General features: G+C 50.5%; 7 protein-coding genes across 7 annotated transcripts; 3 read left to right on the top strand and 4 right to left on the bottom strand.

The window, feature by feature from the left end:
• Positions 1-214: 214 nt before the first annotated feature.
• On the top strand, positions 215-1,648 carry PC9H_011646 (uncharacterized protein; the record flags this gene model as incomplete). Its single annotated transcript, XM_036781129.1, has 1 exon — positions 215-1,648. One exon carries the CDS (start codon positions 215-217, stop codon positions 1,646-1,648), a length of 1,434 nt encoding a protein of 477 aa, XP_036626984.1.
• Positions 1,649-2,450: 802 nt separating this feature from the next.
• YEA4_2 (golgi uridine diphosphate-N- acetylglucosamine transporter) lies at positions 2,451-3,934 on the top strand (the record flags this gene model as incomplete). Its single annotated transcript, XM_036781130.1, has 8 exons — positions 2,451-2,612; positions 2,659-2,690; positions 2,742-2,788; positions 2,845-3,069; positions 3,122-3,186; positions 3,241-3,453; positions 3,511-3,690; positions 3,740-3,934. 8 exons carry the CDS (start codon positions 2,451-2,453, stop codon positions 3,932-3,934), a joined length of 1,119 nt encoding a protein of 372 aa, XP_036626985.1.
• Positions 3,935-4,062: 128 nt separating this feature from the next.
• On the bottom strand, positions 4,063-6,269 carry PC9H_011648 (uncharacterized protein; the record flags this gene model as incomplete). The annotated part of the gene is made up of 10 exons (XM_036781131.1): positions 4,063-4,193; positions 4,247-4,262; positions 4,328-4,460; positions 4,511-4,644; positions 4,708-4,799; positions 4,856-4,969; positions 5,026-5,788; positions 5,838-5,971; positions 6,045-6,111; positions 6,198-6,269. The coding sequence occupies 10 exons, from the start codon at positions 6,267-6,269 to the stop codon at positions 4,063-4,065; spliced, it is 1,656 nt and encodes a 551-aa protein (XP_036626986.1).
• A 1,238-nt stretch (positions 6,270-7,507) lies between these two features.
• Positions 7,508-9,799, bottom strand: PC9H_011649 (uncharacterized protein; the record flags this gene model as incomplete). The annotated part of the gene is made up of 1 exon (XM_036781132.1): positions 7,508-9,799. One exon carries the CDS (start codon positions 9,797-9,799, stop codon positions 7,508-7,510), a length of 2,292 nt encoding a protein of 763 aa, XP_036626987.1.
• A 2,894-nt stretch (positions 9,800-12,693) lies between these two features.
• On the bottom strand, positions 12,694-16,444 carry PC9H_011650 (uncharacterized protein; the record flags this gene model as incomplete). The annotated part of the gene is made up of 18 exons (XM_036781133.1): positions 12,694-12,898; positions 12,954-13,015; positions 13,073-13,227; positions 13,291-13,459; positions 13,612-13,642; positions 13,702-13,831; positions 13,889-13,920; positions 13,993-14,043; positions 14,112-14,126; positions 14,184-14,261; positions 14,467-14,533; positions 14,588-14,625; positions 14,677-14,736; positions 14,798-14,910; positions 14,990-15,378; positions 15,424-15,977; positions 16,025-16,068; positions 16,124-16,444. 18 exons carry the CDS (start codon positions 16,442-16,444, stop codon positions 12,694-12,696), a joined length of 2,514 nt encoding a protein of 837 aa, XP_036626988.1.
• Positions 16,445-18,965: 2,521 nt separating this feature from the next.
• On the bottom strand, positions 18,966-19,364 carry PC9H_011651 (uncharacterized protein; the record flags this gene model as incomplete). The annotated part of the gene is made up of 3 exons (XM_036781134.1): positions 18,966-19,001; positions 19,044-19,216; positions 19,268-19,364. The coding sequence occupies 3 exons, from the start codon at positions 19,362-19,364 to the stop codon at positions 18,966-18,968; spliced, it is 306 nt and encodes a 101-aa protein (XP_036626989.1).
• An 858-nt stretch (positions 19,365-20,222) lies between these two features.
• On the top strand, positions 20,223-20,594 carry PC9H_011652 (uncharacterized protein; the record flags this gene model as incomplete). The annotated part of the gene is made up of 2 exons (XM_036781135.1): positions 20,223-20,334; positions 20,389-20,594. 2 exons carry the CDS (start codon positions 20,223-20,225, stop codon positions 20,592-20,594), a joined length of 318 nt encoding a protein of 105 aa, XP_036626990.1.
• Positions 20,595-20,916: the final 322 nt, after the last annotated feature.

Consider the following 20,916-nt stretch of genomic DNA (forward strand, 5'->3'; position numbering starts at 1 on the left):
ATCTACATCGTCTTTGTTGTAGCATACAGATACCTATAACCAGAGTCAGAATTCGAAGTCATTGAACCAGACGGAGACTGCCGAAATCGCTGTCACCCAAATCGTCGAGTCTTCGTTCTCTCATACCAACTCCCATCACCCTCAACATCGCTTGCCTCTGCTGATCAATTGTCCAAGGCGAATCCTACATTTACCCTATTTTCTGTTTAATATCATGACCAGGAACGCACAACCTAAGCCATATTCTCGTCCCAGTAACACTGACTCTGCACATCTTGACTCGCCGGTGGAATTTCTACGTCAAATCGCCTCTGAATGTCAACATCAAGGCCCTGGAAATCCGGACTATGCTCAGTACAAGCAGGCCGAAGCCGACTACGCGCTGGCTCTAAAACCCAATAGGCGGGCTAAAGCCCTTATTGACCATGCGACTTTCGAAGATATCTGGGCAGTGCTTCATGGACTCGACCGTAGGACTCCACAATTCCGCTTTTGGGTTAGAAAGATGTTCACGCTAGGGCCGCCGCCCGAGGACCTTCCCGGGCTTCCATTCCATCGCGACTCTCCCGACTTGGTGGTTCTTCACGAAGGCCTGCCGATCGCGCTGCAGGAACATATATACGACATTCTCTGCTACTGCCACGAACTTAGCGGACACGGCGGTCGCGATAGGACATGCGCAATCACGCGGTCACGCTATTCCTGGATCCCTAAAGACCTTATAGCGCGGTTCATCAAGCATTGTCCAACTTGTGGGACAAAGAAAGGGTGCAGCATCAATGTGGCCTTTCCTTCTCCTGCTCTTGGTGTCGTTGATCAGCGTGATTATAATGACGAACTATCGCAACTACAGGAAAAGTTATCTCATATCGCCGAAGAGCAGGCGGAAGAGGCGTCAGACGGACCAAGTACTTCCTCAGAAGATTCTGGTCTATCTCGGCGCTATTCAACTACTTCGTCGTCATCTAATACTTCTACAACTGCTGTCGAGTCTTTCCCCCATCATACTGAGCCTCCGATGCTGTGGCTGGCCGCGACTGGATTAGCTCCTGGAGTTCGCGACCGCTTCATGGCCAAGTCTGAATCGGCATCTGACACTTCCTCCCTTCCGATGTCGCGTTTCTCGTCCTCGACTGCTAGTTCTTCAAGCGCCTCCAGCACTCCCATGTCTCGCGAAGTCTCTTTGTACGGCGGATTACCAAACGGTTGGCAGTATGTCTCCGAATACCACGATGCCTACAACAAGTTCGCCGAGAACAAGTTGCGGCATCTTCCTCGGGAGGCTGAGCGATTGGCAAGGAGGGAAATGCAACTGCATCCCAGGGTCCCTAGTGTTGCGCCGTTAGGAGCTGCCATTTATTCAGACGCGGATGAAGATGACTTGGTCATTCTACCGCCCATCGACGAGCCTCCGAAGCAACCCTCCGAATTGCCCGGCGAATTGCCCGAACTTCGCTCCTTGCAACCTACCTCGCCTCAAATCGACCCAAAGCTCATGCAACTTCATGCACACAATGACCCAGATCCTCGCTTCGTTTCCTTTTACGATAGGGCTAACAACGCTGGCCCAGCTTGGTCTGATTCTGGATGCTATGTCGTTCATGATCCCTCCCTCGACCCTCCAGACGCGACCGTTCACGCACATTAGCCATTGTAAGACCCGCCCCAGCCGCTTGACGGGTGACAACCAACCCGCATCCACAAACTATCAGCCTGTTATCCTCTATACGAAACCCATTGCAAAACTATTAGTCTTCTTTGTACAGCCTATCGTTCCGCCCAGACTCTAGTAAAGTCCCAGTGAAGCTCATCTAATAATAACACAATTTGAAACGTTCTCAATTTTTTGCCTTCCGATACTTCCTCGTCGCGCGGTGTTATCCTGATTACCAGTTCTCGAACCATCGAGTGCCTTTGCATAGAGGATTGTACGATGCTCTTTTATAGCAGATGGCTGACAGCCGGATAAAGCACATTACAACGGAACTTCAGTAAGGATCTAGCTGCTTACATTACATCTGTTATACGTTCACTTCCTTGTTTCCCGGACAGAGCGTTGTGCTTTGCAAGTCATTTGACTTAATGCTCTACCGTCGCCGGTTCTTCGATCGTTTACTTATGCTATTCTGCGATTCTCAAGCCACTACCTTCAGCACTCCTTTATACCTCACGGTACTGGAGTAGCACCTGGAGTAAAATCTGCGGCTACGTGATTGCTAGGGTTTTGTATCATATGATACAGAGCTTCTGTTCTCTTGTCTCCTATATCGCAGCAGGGGTGAGTAAATATCACGTGAGCAACACCCATGCAAGTTCGGTGGGTCTGCCACAATGACCAGGATACCGGTCATGCCAAAGAAATTGTCTTTCTCTCGCTTCTAGTCATTCTTTTCTTCTCAGGGCCCCACTTGAGTTCACGCGATATTTTGTCCCTTGCGTATATCTCCCCAATGGTCTCTCATAGCGCTGGTCAAGCTCAGCCATCGAAACGGAAGTCAGGGAAGGACACCGGGAGCGGACAAACGTCCTTGAATGGCACCTACAAGGATGCCGGTGGCGACCCAGGAATCAATTTATCGCAGGCTGCGCCTGCTATACTAGATATCTACTGGGTATGTCTTATGAACCGTGGAGGAAGAGGCATGCTGACTTGGGCAGGTCGTCTCAATGCTGCTCGGTGGATGCTGTGCGTACGTGGTATGGGATCGGATTGAAGGAACAGGCTGAATTCCCACCTACAGGAATGTAATGGCCTATGAGCAGTTGCTGAAGACGAATCCTCGTATTGGTGAGTGGATTTGACCTGCTTGGCAATGGCTACACTGACCAGGAGACGGGGCGTAGGCTCGGCTTTAACGTTCTCGCAGATGTTGTTCATAACCACGACTTCGCTACCATCTTTCCTAGTTTGGAAGCCGCACTCTATAATACCTCGACTAAAACCTCGACAAGTGCCGTTGTACAATTGGGCCATACAGGTGGCAGCATTGATTTCTGGATCGCTGATGAACAATTGGGTCTTTGCGTTCAACGTTCCTCTGACCGTGCAAATTGTCTTCAGATCAGCTGGTGAGCATTTTCGCACATGTGCAGAGCGTGCCTTGATTGTGATTTATATCAGGACTCCCCGTGTCCATGCTGATCGGCCGGTTTGTGTTGCAGCGGCGGTATTCATTTCTACAAGTGGTATGAATGTGTCAGCGTTGATGGCGCTCGTCAGCTCACCGACGTGCAATATAGACGTCAGTATTCATGGTGTCTGTCGGCGTAATACTGGCCACACTATCCCGGCCTTCCGGTAGCAAGACAGAAAGCAGCCATGATATACGCCAATACACCATAGGCATCACTATGTTATTCGCTTCTTTATTCCTTACAGGTTTCCTTGGCCTCCTCCAGGAGCGCACGTATAAGAAGTATGGTCCGTGTTGGCAAGAGGGCGTCTTTTACACGGTGAATCTCTTTGTTGCAATAAGCTTTACCGCTGTACTGATTAGTGAGTATGAGTAGCATTTCCTGTCGCTTCCGATATTCCTTTTCCTCGCGTCAGACGTCAAGAGAGGTTTCGGAGGCTTATCTTCGCCTCGAACGGGCACTGATGCCGCGCTCTCCGTTTCACCATACATTATACTCGCCACAAATCTGGTGTCGCAACTTATATGTGTCTCTGCTGTTAATCGTCTATCTTCGGTGTGTCTAAAGTTGTTCATCGCTATCACATATCTGACTATTGCCATAGCAAGTATCATCTGTGTCTACGAATATTGTCCTCACAGCTCGCAAGGCCACGAGCCTTTGCTTGAGCGTGTGGTGGTTTGGAAACGGGTGGAACTGGCAGTTAGGTGCCGGTGCTGGAATGGTGTTCCTGGGTAGCTCCTTGTTCACCGTGGGTGGAGCTAAGGCGAAGGAAGTCGCAAAACCGAAGAAGGAATAATAGCGTGCTATCTTCGTTTTATCATTAGATGGGGACAATGCATATGTAGCTCTACAACCAAGAATCAGCCGACGCCGTCGAGTCTATGTCTATGTCTCGACGACTCTAGATACGGCACTTCCTCATACTCACTGCTTCAAGCGAGACCGCGCTTCACGTTCCTCGGCCCGCTCTCTCCATTTTCCGCCTTTCCAGATGACGAGCAATATGAGGAGCTCGGTAACTACCATGATTAGGCCCCATATTGTGTACATCCAGCCTGAACAGGATCTAGTCAGCGTATGCCTCAATACATTGGAGATCATTATTCACCATCTCCTACCGCGTCCTGCATTAGTGGAGTGAGCAAGTGTACCATGGATAAATATGGAAACTTTGGAAACGAGTAGCTACCTGAAGCGGTACAGCAATCTCGGTCGCAGCGAAAGCAGAGATGCCGCGGAAGGCGCTATTTGATGCCATAGCAGTAGAAGAACGGCCGTTATTGGCGTCTACGATATAAGCAAGTGTGCTGGCATATATCCAGCTGTTACGGACGTCAATCCATGTCAGGCTACCAATGAAGATACTACGTACATGGAGAAGAAACCGTTCAAGAACAGCATAACGCATATTGCGGATATATGGAGATGCTGATGGCTTACCCAACCAAAGCCGATGATGGAGGGGGGAAGAAGGACAAGCCCGAGAAGAGTGCTCTTCAAACGCATCTACAAGTTGATAGTATGATTGGAGTGGTAAGGACTCGATAATGTGATGCAGAATTCAAGTACCTCAGGTGAACTTTTGCCTCCGTTTCCTTCTTTGAGTTTTCTATATGTGTAGTCGGAATAACGTCCCCCCAACAAACTTCCACCCAGGCTACCTATGCCACCAATCAGACGAACTGTATCAAGACGTCAACTGGGAGGATCTACGTACCTATGCCGAAAGATAGAAGAACAAGTCCTACCTTCAACGCATTGTAGTGGTACATGTTTCCTAGAGTTCTAGCCGTCGTGTAGGAAATGAGGAACCCGAAAGCAAAGAAAGAACCTTGATCAAGAATCAAATTTAGAGTGTGGCTGGTTGTTGTAATATGTAGCACAAACCAGAAGCCAAGAGAATGATACAATTGTTGGGCCTTCGTAATACGAGCAAAAGAGGCCTGACAGGATTTACATCTTTGAGAGAAAGTTTGATTTCGGGAAGTTCAAGCGCAGGAGGGAGGCCTTTGGATTCGACGACGGTGTTCTTTAGGATATCTATCAATGGATCCGCCGTGTGAGCCGACTTTTCCGTCGGAGCAGCAGTTATTTCTGTAACACAGGAAGCGTGGTCCGGCAATGGGGTTTCGGCTCCCAGGTTCTTCGCACTAACGCTGTCCCGCTTGTTCTCACTGGCCTCTAACTCCCGCAATCTCGCTCGCAATACGTTCTGGTAGGTCAGACTTCGCTCTTTCCTCCACGTGTCCTTGAAGAAGAATAGAAACGATAGGAAGCTGAGGCCTGAGAAGATCGCCATGAACCAGAAACATGCACGCCAGGAGAACCCCGCCGTCAGCGCGCCACCAAGGATAGGGCCAAGGGAAGGACCAAGCAGTGGTGCCGCATAGTATATTCCCATCTTCGTGCCTCTGATAGACGGGGGGTAGAGATCAGCCAGTGTAGCCCCGCCAATCGATATAACAGACGCAGAGCTGTTCGTATCACAAATATCACTTGCCTCAGTCGAGTAATAGTGAGTGAGATAACGAGAATGTTCATACCCAGCACCTTGAAGACATCTAAAGCCGATAACGAGCCCAATGTTCGGGGCGAGTGCCGTTACGATACACCCAACCGTGGACAATCCAACAGACAGGATGTAGACGAGCTGGGGTCAAGTGTGAGGCGAATGCTGCCACAAAATAGAAAACGCTTACCTTTCTGCCCTTGATTTCGCTAAGGGCGCTCCAGAGAAGCGGGACTGTGCCCTGCAGCAAGATGAAAAGGGACAGCGACAAGCTTATTTGCGAGCTAGTAGCTGGAAGCTGCTCTTCCATTTGCTGTATAGCAGCTATGAAGTCGACGAATGCAACACAATGAGTAGATGTCGTGCAGCCAGAAGGCTATAGACCAGGGTACTCTACGGTTTTGAATGTTAGCCCCCAGTCCAGCTATCATTGCGGCAGCAGAGATGATGAACAACACGACATTCTGATGGACCACGTCAAGTGTATTGGGAAGTAAAGTTTCAATCAGTTCATCTCCTGAGGTCGAATCAATTGAACACGCCGACTCACCTTCCGCGTCGGAGACCAGGTTCGGGGGTCGTCCAGAACTGGGACGAATTCGATATTGACCTGGTTTTGCATGAGAGTATCGGCTCAAGGAAGAGACCGCGAGGGGGGCCGATATCGCACTGATATATCCTCAAATACTTATTATTCATGTCCATCACTCAATCCACATGGCCGCACAGAAGCAGCCCGGCTTGAACCCGGCTCACCAGCTTTGCCGTCGGTTTTATCGGCTTCTACGCCGTGTCGACTCCGAGCCACCGCCGACGGAAGCAATGCTACATTTACGTCTAGGAAATGGGATGACTCTTGTCCTATGAATATATCGTGGAAACGACGCTCTCAATGAGTCGTATACTAGAGTGTTTTCTATGACCTACGTGCCTATTTGTGGCTGGCACTGAATCATATCACGAATATTGTTACCCTCACGTTACGATGTACAAGATAGGGAGAATGATCATACCCAGCACCTTGAAGACATCTGAGGCCGATAACGAGCCCAATATTCAGGGTGAGTGTTGTCACGATGCACCCGACCGTAGACAAGCCAATCGACAGGATGTAGAGTAGCCAAGGTAAATTTGAGACACTTATTGCCGTCGAACAAAAATGCTTACTTGATTTCGCTGAGGGCGCTCCAGGGAAGTGGGACCGTGCCCTGCAGTAAAATAAACAGGGGTAGCGAAAAGCTGCGAAATAGTTAGAGGAAGCTGCTCTTCCATTCGCTGTACCGCAGCTGTGAGGTCCACAACAAGTGCGCCATAGCAGTAATTCAGTGTTATGTGGGCAGAAGACCGGGGTACTTCACGGTCTTGAATGTTAGCACCAGTCCAGCTATCATTTAAGCGGCCGAAATAATAAACGGACAACACTCTCATACACCCGATATTGAGCCCCGTCAGGAAATAACCCACCATCAGTGCACGAAGCAAAAGCGATTGAACACAGTCAACTCGGCTTACGCGTCAAAGACTATGTTCGGGGGTCCAGAACTGGGACGAACTTGATACATTATGGGGGACAGAAGCAGCAGCAATAACTTGCTGTCGGGTTTTCGGCTTACGTGCCGAGCATGCCGCATCCCAGACAACCCGACGGAATGATTCCCACATTGCTTACTTCTAGGAAATGGCAAGGGGATTCAATGTATCGACAATTCAGGGCTCCGAAGTAGATTGCCTCCAGAGGAAGTAGAATTTGTCTGATCAATGCAATGGCACCCAAGTAGCAGGCGACACATGAGGATCTCCGGGACAAGCAATATCAAGATCAAGGGTTTTCTTCGAATGTACCGGGCAGAAAAGATGATACTAAATCAATACAACGTCTTCAAACGTGGGCCCCGCATTGACCCATTCTTGGAGGTAAACTCGACCGATGGAGACACGATACATGTAGCCATTCCTTCTACCAACGATCAAGACGGCGACTGCTAAAGGACTCTCAAGAGACTTGCCACCGATATCGAGATGACGCAACCGAGGAGGAAAAGGGATGAAGGTGTTGGTGTTGAATGTAACTGACAGTCCAATGAATTCGAATATGTCGTTGCCGCCTTCAATTTGAGGGATAACTTCAGTACGGATGAGAGGTTCTAATCTGCTGACGACACCTATACCATTGCCATCAAGATCAAGGACTCTAAGGGTGACATTCGAGTCTAACTTGTTGACTACCCTGAGACGAGCGACCTGCGCACGGCCATATAGAGCTCCTGGGGGCATTTCGGTTTTCCAACGATGTGGATAGTACGACTTAGCGCCTAGTCCATCGAACGGCGAGGGGTTGTCATCCTCTGCCTGGGAAGCAAAAACTTCTGCAGCGAAGTCGCGATAAGTGGGCCACCTATCTGTCAGCATTCTATCAAGTTCTTCGAAGCTGGTTTGCCCCCAAGAAGATCCCTCCAGCACAGGTAACTCAAAGCAACCTGACATCCAAGCCCAAGCCATAGACACCCGAGCAGACACTCGGCGGTTGACCCATGAGTCTTCAGTCTTCATCCATGACAAAGGCGGGCTCCAAAGATTGGCAGCGAGAACGACGACCTTATTCTCCTTCGGGTTGTTGTACGAATAGAGCGACCATGACACTAAAGACCCTTGGAAGTCGTCCGCCTCGAGGTATATGCCGCCAATGACAGAACTCCAGGACCACGAAGGCAACACCAAGCTCTTCGAGTCGTTTAGGACATGCACCTTTGTGCGTAGGGTTGTCGTGGGACTTGTGCCCGGGTGACATCGCCAGAGCAATGCTTGGTCAAATTCAGGGAGCGGAAGACCAAAATAGACATCGTTGGGATCATATAGGGCGTTTAGGATGCCGGCAATAGCGTTATATGTGTCCAATGAATAAGACAAGCGTCGGTCACGATAGGCTAGTAGATGCCTTATATATTCGCCAAAAGGAACATGCCGTCCTCCGTATAAGCCCATCGTGAAGGCCGGAGTCCGGTATTCCGGGGCTTTCTTGTTGAGATTGCCATATCCGAATGAAAGCCGATCCTCGTGCCAAATCTGATTCTCGCATTCAAACTGGATCTGCGAGGAGGTGAAGTAAAGCTTTCGCTTCGCGAGGATAGCTTCCTGGTACGTCCAACTGCGACTAAACCAACTGGACGTGGCGACGGCATGGTGATAGCTTTGGCCAACAAGGGTAACCATCAACCCTTCGATGATTTCGCACTTTTGGTCTTGCCTATCTTGACCCATACCCGCCAGCCCTGCATTCATATGGTCTCCCTCGACAGCAACGAGAACGAACGCCGCAGAAGAGTAAACTCCCGACATTGCTTGAATCTGTTCCATCTTGTCGTTGGGATCGTCCTGGATGATGCAAAGGCGGTCTGTCCACAGGTATCGTTCCTCTAGTTGGATACATGCCTGCATCGCATCCTCGATGGTCCTTGGCATTTTGAGAGCATCTAACCCCCCGATTTTTTGATACGACGAGAATGTAGATACGGTGGTAAGGAGGAGTGATGGATCGGGATTGGGCCCCCAAACGTAGCTCAGGGCAACGTACCGACAACCTTCGGGTATTTCTACGATACGCCTTTCCTTAACATCCACTACACGAAAACCCGTTGGCAAAGAGGTGTGTTGTGCTTTGCAATCGGGATGATCGAGGTCGCATTGATGGAGACGACCTTTTACTGTGGTCCAGTCGGAGATGTGCTTCCTGATAGGGAGCGGCAGAGCCTCCTTCGTTTCCACCGGCGATATCAATGTGAGATTCAGAATAGACAGTACCGCAACCTCTGGCCTGCTCCCAGCAATCATAGCGTACGCTCCCTGCTTATCTCCCGAGTACTCAGTCCACTGACCAGAGTGAAGTCCTGGGACGTAGAAGCTGAGTTGGATTTGAGTTGAGGGTTTACATCCCTTGTCTCGAGCTTTGACGGCGAGCACGATTAAAGAGCAGAGTGGACAGTGTTGGCGCGTTTCAACATCCTCAAGTGCACCGTAAGGTACGACAGCCTGATCGAGGCGTCGATAGCACAAGGAAAGGTGGCGTAACCTAAGGTGCTTGCAGAAGCTACACAATGGCCCACCAACTTCATCCTCATCAGCGAGCTGGCAGCTTTCGCAGCGCTTGTGGAACATCCGGTGTAAATCCGCTGGAGAATATGTTCGTCTTGTCTGAACTTCTCGGCACGTAGAACAGTCCTGCGTCGGTTGGGCCGTCATCATTGTCGCCCGTCAAGAGGTAGCACATCTTGACGGTATATCAAGTACATCAGTCAGCCAGTCAATCCGGTTTTGAGATAGCAGATGGAGAACTCACAAGCCAAAGGATTGGCGCCTCTTCGCACTTTTTTCGCAGGACTTTAACGCTTTGGCTTCCATCTTGATCTAATGGCAACCATGCGACGCCCCTCCGAGGTTCATCTGCTTTCTCGTCCGCGTTGACTTTTGCGCAAGCCTCCTGGTTCTCATTCGCATCCAGAATTTGCATACCGTTGATTGATATCGCCACCCCTCCGCAGCCTAGGCCAACGGAAGACACGGATTGGGTGCAACACTACGGAAACCTGGATGTGTGGGCATGGTACAGTGCTCGACGCGCGTTGTAGTCAGCTAGCCTGCTGCTTGAAGGAGAGGCTACCAGCGAATTCCAAGTAGACGCCCAAAGCCACCAGCCGGTGAGTTTCGGGCTTTTTGACCGGGAAGCCACCGAGTTCCGCAAGCTCCGCGAAAGCCACCCGGTGGCTTTCGCAAACTCTCTATTCAACTCCGCTAGCGACTCCATCCAACTTCTGCAGTGACACGACCTAGAAGGATGAATATTTGAATCTGGCCACTGCGACTGTGTCAGTATCTGCGACGTCAAGGGAGAAAATGTATCTCGGGCTGCTGGCGATGTGGCCGAGTATTATGTCTGAGTTCTCAAAGTATTTTCACATTCGTTTGGCCCGCAAAACGACTCACAGGCCCTGAGGTTGTGTTCGTACTCATTACAACGCCGCACTTGATGTTGCTTCGCCGGCGTATGCTATTCCCCCGCATCGTTCCCCTTATTCTTCTTACCAGTAAGTTCATCATACCAGTGAGTCATCATACACACGTACTCACTGTTCGCCCCTCCGATTCGCTATCGCCTCTGTGCAGTGTACGTTAGATGGAGCGGCAAATATCCATACATTCTCCTTGGTGTCTTCTAGCTCTCGGCCCACTCCGATACCCTGATTCTTGTCGGTCCACATTCAAAGCTGGGTTCGGTCGTTCCTGGTCAATTATTATCTTTCGTGTGTCACCGGTCCGTTTTCTGTTTCCTTACCTATTCCGTCTGTGAGTTCCCCGTTAATTGGCTCTCACACTTGCTAGGTCCAACGAAGGACCTGCGAACCTGATTTGAACAAAAGAAGCACGCGGTGACATAGGATTTTTTTCTCGTCTGCTGAGGAATCATTTGCCTTTGGCGCCAGGCTGCGTAGCATCGTACCAACCTCCATCTGGTTGAAAGTGATCGGACAGAAGTAGGTCCGTACGCACAACCCCTTCCCCACATCAATGAAACCTCAAAGAAGTCTCCCTATCCATCAACTTTAGACTCATTTTAATCGGTTAATGGACCAAAACTTTCCCGGACTCGTATACTTAGACTCAGTACATCTGGAACCGCGGGCTTGCAACAACATCGTCATTAAGTCGGACCTCCCGGAGTACCCCCCGTCCGATTTTGATTGCACAGATTAGCATAGGTTGTGTGGACGTTTTGCAGTGACCACCACGGCCACCCCGACGCGATCTGCTCTCCGAGTTGTTCGAGGAAGTCATGATCAACCTCGATCATGATACATGGTCATCGGAGCGTACTGTCACCGCAAGTACCCTATTCTTCAAGTCTCGCCGGCATCCTTGATCCCCTTCAGGAAACATTTGTAGATCCAAAGCCTCATATATCGCACCCAATGGCAGAGATGATTAACCGAACCTCGGTCGCTTTCACCGGCTTATTTCTTCCTCAACCAACGCCGCGGCCGCCATGATTATCCCGATCTTCATGGTCATCACCACGGCGCCCCAGTCACAACCTGAAGATGTGCCTGCTGAGAGATGGCAAGATGCCGTGTGCAGTGATGTGTGTTGTGTCTTTTTCTTGTTTATGATCATCTTTGGTATTTCTATGATCATCTTTGTTGTCATTTGGTGAGAACCTCCCAGATCTCGTTGCCTTCGTTACTAACCATTCTCTACTTCCAGCATTCTGCAGAGAGGGAGTACCATCATACAAATGTTCGAGTTCACCACATGCCAGTATCACGGGGATATATTCAACGGCCCCATCTATGGTGGGAATAACGGCGGCGCTCGTAATCAAAGTGAGTAGTTATTCAGTCATTCAACGTCGTGATCTCTTATGGGCCCGTGCATAGATACGAGCGTCACTTGAGACTGATAGTGACGGGCGCATTCATTGTGGGCAACCAATCGCGGCCCCAGTTATAATAGGGGTTTACACCTCCTATTCTACAACCGGGCTCATTATACCCTAAGCGTACGGCCAATCCTCTTCGAGGAAACGGCACTGTCCAACATACCAATAACAAATTGTAACATTATATGTATATTGCATCATGGATTCCATGAAGCCCTCGACGGCGTCGGTCAATATTGTTTGCCTCCCTCGCTTAGAAAGCAGAATGGAGTGCTAGGCATCGTCTATTTGACTAGATATGCTATCTTCATCTGCATCTTCATCGTCTTAGTCTCCTCTGAGTCTGACATATGATGAAACAGTCTTGCGCAAGCCTTGGCCACAGGGATCCATAACTTTTAAGGAACATGATTAATATTAATTTTATGGAAGGTAAGCATATCGAAAGCAGATAGCAAATATGAAGCATGGTATCTATATACAATGTATTCTAGGTGTATGCAATATGAATCCCGAATCAAAAACAATCTAATCAAAGAGTGATAGCCTGAGCGTATATGCAGTGTCCCAAAAGCTGTATGAACGCGAGTGTGAATGTTGAAACGTTGACCAGTAACGGTTAAGCCGCGACAGTGTCAACAAGTGGCTTCGCGCCTGATGCTGGCGCATCCGTGGGTGTGGGTATGGGCTGATCTCCGGTCTGCGGTGGTGCCGGTGAGTGGTTCGTATCACCATTAGGCACCTGTTTCGAGCGATTCAGTTCAGTCGGCAGAAGCACGGCGCGGTCGACTGCGAGAGGGAGACCTCTGTGCCTTCCACGGACCCTATAAGCATGTAGTATTAACGCCAAAGAAGCAAACGAGTGGAAAGAGTACGCACATGATAACGATGATAACAAGCTTCGACAGCGGCCGCATCGCTCCGCAGAACGAGAAGTTGTCCTGCACACGGAGTGTCGGTCAGCTCGTATCTGAAAGGTGGGGTATGCTTTCACTTACATATGGTACACCCAACGTCAGCCCAATCCCACCAAACGCCGACACCAACTCGAAGAGCACCCTAAACAGATCGAACCACTTCTTATCCTCATCCATTAGATTGCGCCGCTCGATGACCGCGATAGCCAAGACGGCCCAGACGAGCCACCATATATCTGCGCCCACGAAAACATGGATGAGCATTGACGGAGCGGACGCAGGGAGGTGGATTCACGCACCGTTGGAGATCTGCCTGCGCAGGTGCCAGTCGAGGTACTTGCCCACGCGCTCGCGAGATGGCAAATTCTCCAGATCGCCTGGTTCTTCGTCCTCGTCCGGCGGCGGGGCTTCGAACACGCCTAGGGACCTCTCCTCGTAAACGTTCGTAGCGTGTATGCTCATGGCCACCTGTACCGAGAAGCTCAGTTAGAGCGAAATTCCACACAATGTACAATCCTACTGGGTAGACCTGAGATCGGGAGGTCAAGAGGCCAGAGAGTTGGGGAAAGAAAGGTAGAGGTTAGCGTACGAGGAGAACCCCAGTAATAGGAAGCACTTACAGCGATATACATCATCACTGCATACAAGAATCTTCAAGGTTTTAGGTCCTCAGACGACAGCTCATTGAAGGCTAGGTCAGAAACACTTACTGAATAGCAGGCGCCAAGTTTGCAACCGGCACAATGGAGAAACCTGACGCGCGGGCGGCAAGTCCTTGAAAAAGACCCGCCAGAACGCGCGGGCCTTGCGAGATCGTTTCGAACGCAGGTAGGCCGATGTCTACAACATAATGATTAAAGCACGTCGTGAAACTTGCGTCGAAGTGGAGGAGCGTACTCAGAACTTCGAATGCGGCCCATTCCACGGCACTGATGAATATATGGATCAACAGTCAATCGAACCGTTCAAATTAGCTAAGCACGAAGACGGGTTAGACGGACCTGAAAGCCACGAGACAGATGAGAAGGAACCACGTTTGGTGACTAGGGAATCTGACAGAGGAGTGTTGCGTATGAGGTCTGGGGCTCGATAACAAGCGAGCAAAAATGGAAGGACGTACAGATAGATAAAGCATCTACAGTTTGTCTGTTAGTTAGAGTCTTATCGCGGTCACTGAGATCTGCGTGCGTACCTCCGAGGATGGTCGATAAGGAACTCCATAGCCTTGTGCGTTTCCGATGTGATGGGCGTGATTTTATAGCCGATCCATCTTTCCGACATCGTCAAGATCAGCGACCATTATCCACAAAGAAATCAGGCCATAATAAATGAACACATACATAACAAAGCGCAAACTGGCATGAGACAGATTAACAGATTCGTTTCATTCGTAAACGAGTGGTCGATGAAAGCGAAGGAGAGAAGGAGGGGCTCACAAGATCGGCTGCATCGGTCAAGATTAGTTATCTCTGGACGGATAGTGGGGAAGGGGTGCACTGACCAATGCGTGATTACCCGCAAGGATAACGAACATCAAGGCAACTGACACGGTCGTCGAATCCCTCTGTGTAACAGAATAAATGGAATACTACTCACATATCATGAGATACGCTGACTGGAATGGCACCATGCCCCTGAGAAAAGCGACATGAGAGGTAGGCGAAGACTATAGAAAATGAACTCACATATCCACCAACGAAAGACCGCCGCCGGTATATGCGCCCATCACTTGGAAAAGACCGAACCTGCGTCAAGTAACCTCAGACGGTGCGTAAAGCCTTATTTGAATATTGAATAAAAGCGTACCAAGGCTTCTGTATGGTTCGTGGCTGCGCCTCGAAGACACCGTCGTAGGTGTGCGTCACGGAGATCCACGGCACGAAGAGGATGTACGCGAACACCTGTGTGAGCACGAAATACTATATGCGCATGCGAGCGAGCGAGCGGTCAGACGAGATGGTAAACAACACGAACGGCCGTCAACTAAGTAACACTCACACAAGGAACCAAGTAGCTCAGCACCCTCAGCGCCCTATACTCAGCGCCCCCGATCTCCTCCACCTGGTCGTCCGTCAGCTCGTCCACCCGGAAGTACGAGTTCCTGCCGACTTTCAGCGGGAAGCTCAGCCACGTCACCAGCTTCGTGTTGATATCCGCTATGAACTTCTCCATTGGCGTCTCGTCCTCCCTTATTAATTCACCATTGAGAGGTGAGTGCCGGGCGAGAGGGCTGGAGACGATGGGGCTGGAGACGATGGGGCTGGAGACGATGGGCGCAGGGCTGCCGTTTAGCGTCGTCGTGTAGGGCAATGTGAGCGAGCGCTGGAGCTTCCTGTACGCCGTCGGAGCCATACGTTGCAACGCCATCTGCGCGAGGTTGACCGGGCCTGGGAACCCCCCGTGGTTTTTGTATTTGGCTATATGCTTGCCACTGGGATCGTCCGAAGGCGGGGATACGTGGTGATTCGGGGTGAGCATCGTCATTCCTCTACGAGGCATGTCCCGCGACCCGCTATGGGGTAGACCAGGTCTGACCGCCGATGAGAATGAAATTGTTCGCGGGAAACCAGGGTCATCGGGGCTTGTGGGAGAGGTAGGGGAAGGAGGGGAGAGGGCGACGCTGGCTGCTTTCGGCGAGCTCGTGAACGTTCGCGCGTCATCGCTCATGATTCGGTCAATGTCCGCGCTGTGACGCTCGCCCTCATAACTGACGTTGCCGAACCCGAAGGAAGTCAGCCCCGTCGGGCGGGGTGTGGGTTCTGTTAAGATCACGACATCCGTGGCGTTGGGGAGACCAGTTGGATTGCCGATAGAGAATGGAGAGTCGGTGATCTCCTTCTCTGCATCAGCCTGGGTAACCTTCGGCGATGATATTGAGTTCGGGAGCATCGTGCGCATGCGCTGCAGGGATAGTAATGCGCCACGGCGCGTCGGAGGGCGCAGACGCAGAGAAGCAACGTATTCGCAATGGGTACGGAAGTAGTGCCTATCCCAGCGTCAAATAAAGGCAATGTGAATATTCAAGGTACTCACTTTCGGACGAGTACCATGACCCACGAGACCATCGTTATGTCACCCTGTGCGAAGAACTCGTTCATATCCCATGGTGTAAGCGCCAGGAATATTGCTCACAATCATCATCAAGAAGAAGAGCAGGGCCTGCTGCATTGCGGTCGTTGTAGATAAGTTGATCGTCGAAAGACCAGTGACGGTCATCGCCGAGTAGCATAGGAACAAAGAGTCCAAATAACTGACTGGAAACCGTCCGTTGCAAGCATAGAAGATACCAGAGAAGACGAGGGGGACAATGGCAAACGCGAGGAGGTGAACACGGAAAAACGTGGCTTCTTTCTTTGCGAATCTGTAGAAACGTTGGATTGTGCCTTCCCGGGTATTGAGGTCGAGATCTATTTGAGAGGCGTGGGCGGCAGAAGCAATAGAAGAGGCAGCCATGGCAAGCGCGCCCTCACACCGCGGCGCACGATACTGGCCGCTGAGGATGGAAGTTGATGTCTGCGCGCATCGTGGTAGAGGAGCGGAACTATTTTGGTTCGGCGCTTATCTTCGAAGCCCTCATTGCCCGACCGCGAGCCAAGGAACTTGGCGAACTGCTACGACGATGAAAACGAAGCAATCACCAGCGACAAGCTCACATCCATGGGACCTTACCTATTCAATTAGGAAACGAGCTGGCTCAGTTTCATAGTCGATGTGCACACATCCAACTTTTGCCATCCCAAGGTACCATATTCTACTCCCTCCACCGACAACTATACTCACGACACACTACCCAATCCTAAACGTGGACGATGGAACTCCCTCGAATGCTGCACCAAGACCCCCCCTTAGCATCGAACGTATACGCCTGTATCTCTACGGGAATAGGTGGGCGAGCCATGGGTCAAACAAGAAGCGTGAACGAGACCGAGACCGAGAGGATAAAAAAACAGGAGGAGGAAGAGGAGGGAGTGCGCGAGATGGGGGTCGGCACGGCTTACTCGATGCTATGCCCTCGTCGTCGATGGAAACTGTGGATACGGGGTCAAAGAAGAGGTCAGTTCAGCCTCTGCAAAAAATCAACAGAGAACCTCTCATTATATCTATGTATCTTCGTGGTAGTTAGTTACGATGCAGCCGCGATAGACTCGCGTTTCTCGAATCGGGGGAGATCGCCCACGCACCGTGGATAATGGAGAACCTGGCCGGCAGGAGGCCTACCTTCTACAGCGCAGAGCTCAGAGCTTAGAGCTGTGCCAACGCCAACGCGTGCATAGTCTGGACATGGCCGCGGCTTTGGCTGATAATGTCGATGGGTAGGGCGGTTACACTCACTGGAAACAAGAACGGGGCATAGATAGGGCGGGAACAAAATGGGGATGGTGAGGGTGAGGGTGTGCACAAGGCATGGGAGAGACGCTCACCTCGCGGTTGTCACTCACCCTGTTGTCAGTTGGCCATGCCAGACGCAGCACGAGGCGCCAAATGGGGGGTGCAGGACCCAGTTGAGGGGAGAAGAGAGATGGGATGAAGGAGGATGCGTGCGAGTGTATGGTGCGTAGGTGTTAAGGTAAGTAGTCCGTCATTGCGTTAGATTCGATGAACATTTAACCCATCATGTGTAGGTGTATAGATCGAGAATGGAGATTCGCTCATGGTTATATCAGCCTACAACCTAGAGACTGATCCGCAAGAAACTTAGAGACATGAAGGATCAAAAGGCGAACGAGGGGAGGGATGAAAGGGCAGGGATCAGAGGTTCCATCACGGAAGCGCCAGTGGAAGCGCGGGACCTGTCGGAAAGGTTCCAGAGAAGGGAAGCGATAGGGCTGGGGAAGCCCTCAAGTGCGCACCGCAACGCGTTTGCAAGCATGTCGAATTGGCGCAGTGCCTTCCCCAACGTGTTCGGCATGCGGGGTGTACGAAGAGACAGTCAGCCACTACCTGGTAAAGTGCGAGGCACACCGAGCAGCCAGGGAGGGGATGAGGGGGAGGATAAGACGAGCAGCGATGAACGCGGAAAGAATACTGGGGAATGTAAAGCATTACCCAGCGGTGCTACAATTCGTCGAGCGAACGGGGCGCCGCATTGTGCCAGGACAGCGAACGTGAACTAGTGACCAGCCTCAGCAGTGATGAGGGGAAAGCCACAGGGATATGAACCACCCCGATCCATTTTATATCTCGCCTCTATGATTTACTTGAGCCATGGGGGCGCCACTATTGACTATCTCATCTTATTACGCGGTGTAAACCGCCACGGTGCAGCAGAAGCGGTGGTTCAGATGATAACGATGTAGGTAGTAGACACATCATAGTACACACCCTCCCACGTATGGCTGTGCCACTCCGGAGGATAAACGAGGATAGTCATTTACACGTCAGAGCTCACGCATCGCGGCTGCAATCCGCGGCCTGCTCCCAATCATGACTTTGCATCGCATGCTTGTTGTCTCCTCCGTCGTCCGCCCTCCCCAGGTGATCGTTACCTGCTTGGGCGCCATCGTATCGATCAAACACCTTCTTGTTCTCCAGGAGGCAAGCGGAGAATGTAGACCCTCCCATCGAATTAAATCATGAATAAAAATGTAGGGCATACCGCATCTACTTCGCGGCATCGAAGCGTTGATACCCAGTCTACCTGCTATTTCCTAGAAGTAAACAACGTGGGAATGACTCGCTCAGGCTCTCGTCGCAGTCGGCACCGAATCCGAAACTCCGCTACCACTGTAGGATGCATGATGTACAAGACCTGCGGGACGGTGCCGAATGGGTATCTTTCCTTTTCGTTCCAAATTCTTTGCCAAATTCGCGGTCTTCATAGGAACGAGGCCGCTCCGAGCCGACGACGTTTACATGCCTCTTACGGTCTGTGCCCACCGATCCTGATCGCCGATTTCATTGTTCGTTCGTAAGGAATCAGATTCGGAATCAACCCCCAGGGCGTACGATATAGGGAACCCATATCCCAACACTCTTACTTGTCACTTGCGAACATCCGGCCTCTGTTTATCTAGGTGAGTTCAGTGCAATATTCGTGTCCAGAGTGACTCACGTGTGGGAACCCGAATTTCTCTGCTACCTTCCTTTGCAAGTACTCATTTGCCCTTCTAGCCTTTTGCAGCTTATCATTCATCGTCTCCAGCTCCCCCAAAGCTCGCCATGCAACGCCGTCTTCCACATGGTCTACCATTGCTTCGTACATCTCCAAGGTACTCGTCATATCCTCTAGAATATGAAACATCAGCTAACAGAACGGCAGCACACTGTCTAGTATACCTTTGGCCGCGTAAAAGGTACGCGTGTGGTTGTTTCTTCCACCGTTGTTGCCGCCCGTAATTGGTTTACTAAAATGGTCGCCGTTGTATTTGTCCATTATGTGATCTGGTTGACGTAGCGGCTGGACGAAGGACTGGTCGAGTCAAGACTGAAGAATAGGTGAGTGGTGTACCATGTATCCTCGGAGGCCATGGGACCTACAATGTATTTACTCGAGGGATTGATGTTTGTCTTATGATAGGGAATATATGGTCGTTGGCAGTGTGCGTTTTAAGAGTTCAGTACCAAGGCCAATTGCCTTACCGCTGGTTCGGCATCTTTACTGTTCCTCGCGGAATGTTGCGCTGGCAGCAAGCTTACAAGCACCAAAAAACAAGCCATCTATGGGTCCTTGTTACGACGTGGGAGTTTCGTTTTGTTTCGTCCAAGTTTCGTCGCCCAGACGCCACTTGTGGGCGCTTGTGGGCACATCATTTCTTGTCCGCTTTGGCACTTACTTTGCACTTACTTCCAGCAGCAACCTATTTCAACCATATGCTATCTTTGTTTTCTGTCCCCTGAAACAATACTCCTGGTACATTCAGCCATCCGTGTATCGACAGCAGCTCCGCCTTTCCTTATTCCATACAGGGCCGAAACCCGCGCTATTCCCGAAGGGCTATTCAGCTTTGGCCCCGCGCGACTCAAATACAATGACTTCTTTGTCTATGTGAGTGATCCAGCGATTATCGTCGAGTTTACTGATTAAGCATCGAAGTTTGGTACTAGGGGCAGGCTGAACACGTATAAAGCATCAAGAAAGGGCTATGGGGTTAGCGCACAACTGATTCCTCCCCGAAGCCTATCGCCAACAGCCCTGAAATATATACAACGGTGAGCTGATTGTTCTAGCCATTAGCTGCGAAGCTTGCCATGTAATGCTCAAATGCAGACTGAAAGCGATCAATAATCGATAATGCCGGAATATCAACACCCTGCCCACTTCGCTGGTGATACTTTCGCAGAGATATCCGGCGGCAACAATGGCGGAAAAAACAACATCCATGACACTTTTCGTATGACCGGTGGTACGCAAATTACCGTCTTGCTACCAGAAAATGACCAATCGACGTGAATCATAGAGGACATTGAAGCCGAACTCGATTCGATCAATGCCCGGCTTCCGAATATGTCTTCGACAGAGGGAAAGACGGCATTTGGCAAATTAAAGGAACTCGCTAAGAAAATCGAAGACATGACTGCTCGAAATCAACGGCTGCGAGCAAAACTCGAGAAAAAACTTGTGTTGAATCACAATGGCTATCCAAACCCAATCCGCAGGGCCTGAAGCTTCACGAGTGATACGTCTGCCCAAGTCAGTTCTTATTGGAAATAATTTATACCGTTCCCCGGCCAGTTGTTAGCACTTCTAGCACTTGATGTGCACCCAGGAGCATACCCCTGACTTCTTGTACAATGTACATTAGGATCAATACAAGCGCTGAATTTCAAATTTCCATCCTTGTTCTTGAACCCTGCGTGAACCTGAATCATCACTTCGCCCACACCGTCCGTTTGATGTTGGAATGCTCCAACCACAATGATACGCTACCGAGATTTGTGAGCTCGACTCCTTCATTGTCTATCTCAAAACCAGATTTTCTGACGTA

Source organism: Pleurotus ostreatus (assembly GCF_014466165.1).
Source record: "Pleurotus ostreatus strain PC9 chromosome Unknown scaffold_9, whole genome shotgun sequence".
Lineage (NCBI taxonomy): Eukaryota > Fungi > Basidiomycota > Agaricomycetes > Agaricales > Pleurotaceae > Pleurotus > Pleurotus ostreatus.